This window comes from Geospiza fortis, unplaced genomic scaffold (genome assembly GCF_000277835.1).
Source record: "Geospiza fortis unplaced genomic scaffold, GeoFor_1.0 scaffold40, whole genome shotgun sequence".
Lineage (NCBI taxonomy): Eukaryota > Metazoa > Chordata > Aves > Passeriformes > Thraupidae > Geospiza > Geospiza fortis.
In genome coordinates this window covers 28,668,970-28,674,927 of record NW_005054297.1, presented here as the reverse complement: position 1 = coordinate 28,674,927, position 5,958 = coordinate 28,668,970, and the positions used below count along the sequence as shown (strand labels likewise).

Here is a 5,958-nt window from a genome sequence, read left to right as displayed (position 1 = left end):
GGGATCCCCGCAGCGCCCGGGCACGGGTGTCTGCCCCCGGGCACGGGTGTCTGCCCCCGGGATGGGTGTCTCCCCCCCGGGATGGGTGTCTCCCCCCCCGGGATGGGTATCTCCCCCCGGGAACAGCGCGCCGGGGGGCGGGAGGGAAGCGGCGCCGCATCCCAGAGGCGCGTTGGCTGCCAGCTGCGCCTCCGGCAACCCTAGCCCCTTCCCCAGTGCAGGCACTGCGGTCCTGATGGGAATGCTGCTTGCTAATGTCATCACGTATTCTGCCCTTTTTGCTTACTTGCTCTCAGAAGCCGTGTAAATCCTCTTTGAGCCTTTCTCGGCCGAAAGTTAGATGCAATTTGATGCCTGACCATGAGGATCTGACTGCTTGGGGGGAAAAAAATGGGAAAAAGCCCCGGTGTGGTGCAGTATGCAAGGTGTGCCAGTAAATGCTATCACCTGGAGAGTTTATCCCAAAAAAAGAGCAGAAAGGGTGCTGTCAAACACTACCTGGAGTGTCACCTCAGTTTTATCCCCATTTTTTGAAAGCAATTGATATTTTGCCCGCATAACTGTCCCACCAACCACGTCAAACTTGTCCAATTTATTTCATCACTTGATGACACACAAGCGCATTTCTGTTTTAAATTGTGGTTGTCCTTTCTTTCTCCCTCAGCTTTGTCTTATTGACAAGACCAAAGCATCTTTCATCAGCCTGAATAGGGCAGTAACAAATAATATAAAAGTGTCAGAGCAATAGAAGGCTTTGCTAAAAAGAAGGAGTTGCAAGAAGGAATCAACAGAAAGTCAGGGACTAGAGAAATTGGTGTAACTACTTTTGGGAAGAAAGGGAAGCTATGTTTTTTGGCTGAGCCCGGATTTAGGGCAAAGAAGGGAAAGAATTTATATTTGTCAGCCGTCTCACCTTTCTACTTCTGTGTAGACATTACCTACACTGAAAAATATTATGAGATTTTGAAGCATCTGACAGTCCTGGGACCTCACCAAATCTCTAGTGTAATAATGTATGGAAGAGTAATTCCCAGCTGTAGGAATGGGTCAAAGGAAAGTGCTCATCATAGTTCTCAACTTCTGCATAGCCTTGACTGTGCACATTGTGGTAGGTCTCTGGCATTTCTAACCTTGTGGACTAAAGGTGTATTGATAAGGAATCCCTTAGGCTTAGGCTAGTAGTTGAGCACTGATTATACTGCTAAAATTGGCGGTGTACACTAGTATGAGCAGCTGGCACATCTCAGCTATGCGTCTTGTGGTGCTTCACCTCTCAGGCTTACACTATTAATTGTTGGATAAGTGTAGACTAAACAGTACGGTATAATTCTGACCTGTTTAGCTGGGAGGAAAATGCCTTTCCGTTCATGCAGTCAATCTGCTTCTTGCAAAAATAGCTTGCCCTGAGAAATTTTATGGGATGTTGTGCGGGATAGAAGCGAGCAAAAAGGGTTCAGTCTCCTGCTGGTAGCCAACACTCCTTTCTCAGTTTGGAAACCATACTGAAGGATGTCACTCACTGATAGTTACTGGGAACAGAGGTAGGGATGAAAATGGACCTCTGTTCCTCTGAAATGTTTCTCTGAAGATGGAGGGAATTAAATGGAGCTCATCTAAAAAGGACAAGAATTTTTTAAGAGCCATGTTCACCCGAACACATCAACATCTGTTTCTTTAGGCGCACTTGAATTTGGGAAGGGCTAAGCAATGTGTAGCACTTAATGGCAAGAAAGTGACATTTCTTCTCTACACTTGCTCTCCTTAGGGAAGGTAATGAACGGGGAAGTCGAGTGAGTAACTCAGGGCTGCCTTTCCCCTTGGTGGTGAACAGTGGTGTTTTATTGGTAAGTTTGCTTGGCACTGGTAATCTCTGGGCAGTTTTCATGGGGACATGTACTTTTTTACATTGGACTGAAGTCCAAGTCAGCAGTTGATTGTAAACCATTCATATATTGTGCCTACTGGAGTCTTAGGGTAGCACAGAATTTGGCTCAGCCTGTGTAAGGAAGGAAAAAAAATAGTGATTTTTATGCCAGTGGTGAAATTCTTACTGACTTCAGCAGGGGAATGATTTGCTCTTCGCTATGACTGCAGTCAGAAATGAATGCCTGATTGGCAGCCTCCAAGGAGCTCTGTTTTCTGAAACATCACACAGAAAGGAAATATCATGTATAACTGTGTTTCAATTGTTTCTTGAATTGATTTCAGCATGAATAAGTTATGCAGTCATTTCAAAGAAATGCTGTTATCTCCATTCTGTTTCAGTGGTATTTTTTATTTGCCTCATGGTACAAACTATTGTAAAACAAAGTTTCTTAAAGAATGATCCCAGCAATCAGTTCACTGAGGTTAAGGAAGGGCATAAACCTGTAAGAATTTAGTAACTATTTAAAGAAAACACTTTTCATTAAGGAAAAGCTGGAAGATTATTATGCTAATAACAGTCTGGATGGTGCTGTTCCATGTAGAATTCCCATAGATATTACTGGAAGATTTGTGCTAAATAAGCACTAGTTTTATGTAGTGGATTGTAAAAAACCTGATATGCTGCCCAGCAGGATCTTAATCCTTCTGCATTTACTTAGGCAAACTTTGTCTTTGGAATGCTTCTGAAATCTGTTCCAATTTCCAGCAGGAGTCATGCTTAAATAATATTACTGGATCAGCCTTCAAAATGTAAGGGCAAGAGAATTCAAATATATTAAGACAGATCTTCTCTTAATCCTGCAATGTAGCATGTGGGTTAGGAAAGAGATGTAGCTTTAGCTCTTTGCTTCTTGTCTTAACCCATGTGGACCAATTTCTCCACTTGTACTGTTTTGTTTTCAGGGCAGCTCTGTGGCTCAGACCAGGCTGCTGCAAGGATGGGGCCCCTGGAAGCAGTAGGTGAGGACAACCAGACAGATGAAATGAAAATGGAGCTGTTCACTAAGCTGTACTTGACAAGATACACCACACCACTCAACGAATTGGCTCTGGACCCTAAACCAGAACTGAAGGACAGCACAACACTTGTTGAAGTACAGATAATTCTTATCTTTGCCTATTGCTCCATCATCCTGCTGGGAGTGATTGGAAACTCCCTCGTGATCCACGTGATCATCAAGTTCAAGAGCATGCGCACAGTGACTAACTTCTTCATTGCCAACCTGGCAGTGGCTGACCTGCTGGTGAACACGCTGTGCCTGCCCTTCACTTTGGTTTATACACTCCTGGGTGAATGGAAGCTGGGCCCGGTGTTGTGCCACCTGGTGCCCTATGCCCAGGCCCTTGCTGTCCATGTGTCCACTGTCACTTTGACTGTGATTGCTCTGGACCGTCATCGCTGCATTGTCTACCACTTGGAAAGCAGAATCTCTAAGCAGATCAGCTTCCTGATTATAGGAGTTGCCTGGGCAGTCAGTGCCCTGTTGGCAAGTCCTCTGGCCATCTTCCGTGAGTACTCGTTGATTGAGATCATTCCTGACTTCAAGATTGTGGTCTGCTCTGAGAAGTGGCCAGGGGAGGGGCAGCTCAACTATGGCACCATCTACAGCATCTCCATGCTCCTGATCCAGTATGTTCTGCCTCTGGCAGTCATCTCCTATGCCTACATCCGTATTTGGACCAAGCTCAAGAACCACGTTAGCCCCGGGGCGGGGAACGACCACTATCACCACCGGCGCCGGAAAACCACCAAGATGCTGGTGTGTGTGGTTGTGGTGTTCGCTGTCAGCTGGCTGCCCTTTCACACCTTCCAGCTGGTCAGTGACATTGACAGTCAGGTGTTAGACCTGAAAGAGTACAAACTGATCTACACCGTGTTCCATGTCATTGCCATGTGCTCCACGTTTGCTAACCCCCTCCTCTATGGCTGGATGAACAACAACTACAGGACGGCCTTCCTCACGGCCTTCCAGTGTGAGCAGCGGCTGGACTCCATCCACCCCGAAGTATCAGCAGCTTTCAAAGCCAGGAAGAAGCTAGAAGCCAAGAGGATTCAGTTCCCTGGGGACTCTTTCACACAACCTACCAATGTCTAAGATGTCTGACTGTAAAGAAGAAATGAATATGTTGTGGACAAAGGGATGAGCCCATTTTGGTATATGCATTTTCAATGCATAGTTTTATTCATAAATGGTGAAAGAACAGTAGCAGGAAAGTCAAGGCAGGTATTATGATTTGAGGGGACTTGATTGATGCCAAGAGAATGTAAATATACAACTGCAAGGAAGTAAAAGGGAGAGGCTTAGTTTATAGCTGTCTCTAACAGGGTAAATAAAAACTCTTCCATCCCTCCCATATCTTCTTGTCAAGTCTAAATGACAAGTGCAGGGTTTGCTGGTTTTGCTGGAGGAAGGCAATTGGCTGATTTGTAGCATAGGGATATTGGTAGTGGGAGTGGATAGTTTTTATATTTGATGTGAAAATCCAGGAGTACAGAAGTCTGCCAGGAGAAAGAAATATGTCTGGTGTGAGAATCTGTATTGGTTAAACCTCAAACTTTTCAGGCCCCTTCTCTCCTACAGCCATCTTTTGCAAAGACAAGGGAATTAAGAAGAGAAATATGTTACTTCTTTTGACTTGTGCTAGACTATTTCAAGCCAGAGCATTTGAAACAGATTAGGTGGTGAAAACAGAAGAGAAAAGACAAACAAAACCCACCCAAATACTGGATTCAGTGAGAGGAAAGGTCAAGTCTCTACATAAAATGGAATGTGGGTTTTGGCCAATTGAATGGGGTAAAAAGTCATCCCTTAAGAATTGGCGTTTATGCTGGTGAGAAAATCACGAGCCTGTGACTTGATCAGTCATTCCCTGCAGATTCCTGCCTTTCATGCTGCTCTGGGAACAGCTCACAAATGCAGTGCTTCGAAGTGGCATTTGAGGGCAGGGAATGCAGGCTCAGGTCTTCTGTGAGCACTTCATAAACTGCTAATATTTTCATTTTCAGGACCTGCTTAAATGTCTAATGTGTTATTAACTCCACAGGCTTTGAATTGTTGCTGCTTCTGCCTGGATAATAAAACAGCAGATAATTCTGATCCTCTGGAAAGGCTGCTAGATAGTAAAGTGCTTTTCCTTATTGTGGTTTTATGTCACATACTCATCTCGTCTTGGAGCTTTTTCCATCTTTAGCCTTTGTGAAAATTAAGAACATCTGAATGACTGTAACCTAATAACAGTATGCTATGTTTATGTGATAACTTATCAGTTATTCTGCATGCTGTAGTTAATAGTTAAATTCCTTTTTTGCTCAGGTATAAAATTTTAATCTGTTTACCATGTTGTACACAGCAATGTTCAACTCTTCTGTGTCTTTGTTAAGCCTCTTTGAACTCATTAAAGAGATGAAGAAAATTTCAATCCATGTTTATTCCCAGCTGCCCTGTTGCTTATCTAGAATAAAAACAATGTGATATTTTCACTTGAAGTCTAGTCTGATGGCTACATTTCAGCAGCCTCATTTTTCCTTGCATTTTTTGTTGTTTCTAAGTTCATTATGTTCTCTCTTATAAATTAAAACCCAATAAAACTCTAGTGCTGAAATGTTTGCAATGTAATGAATGGTATCAGCTCTTTATCAAGTGGAGAAATTCATCTTTGTGTATTCAGTATTTGACACCATCCTTTAAATACCCATGAAATCATTTGGACTTGGATTTTCATGAGCAGAAAAGGGAGGTCTGGAGAATTAGCTAGTGTTTACTCAAGCAGAAAAAAGTATCCACCATTCTTAAACAGTTTTACAAAAATAGATTAATTCTCCACCATGTTCAGGACATGATATTGCCCACAAGTTATTTTTGTCTGAAATTAATAATGTCCAAAATGTAAAACTCTTACGGGTGAGGAAGGATTATAGAAGTGTGCAATTATTATGGACATCAATCACATGTATCACTTGACTCTGAACCCTTCATCAAAAGTATTATTACTACAAATAGCCTCCTTTATTTAAAACGCAAATGATTTAAA

The 5,958-nt window shown here is 43.0% G+C and overlaps 1 protein-coding gene across 1 annotated transcript; it reads left to right on the top strand.

The window, feature by feature from the left end:
- The first annotated feature begins 1,763 nt into the window (after positions 1–1,763).
- On the top strand, positions 1,764–5,529 carry NPY2R (neuropeptide Y receptor Y2). Its single transcript, XM_005415584.2, has 2 exons — positions 1,764–1,844; positions 2,830–5,529. The coding sequence occupies exon 2, from the start codon at positions 2,865–2,867 to the stop codon at positions 4,020–4,022; it is 1,158 nt and encodes a 385-aa protein (XP_005415641.1). The 5' UTR covers positions 1,764–1,844; positions 2,830–2,864; the 3' UTR covers positions 4,023–5,529.
- Positions 5,530–5,958: the final 429 nt, after the last annotated feature.

Bases quoted from the DNA above. Each gene is read 5' to 3' on its own strand.
- NPY2R (XM_005415584.2), top strand. From the start codon at position 2,865: ATGGGGCCCCTGGAAGCAGTAGGTGAGGACAACCAGACAGATGAAATG.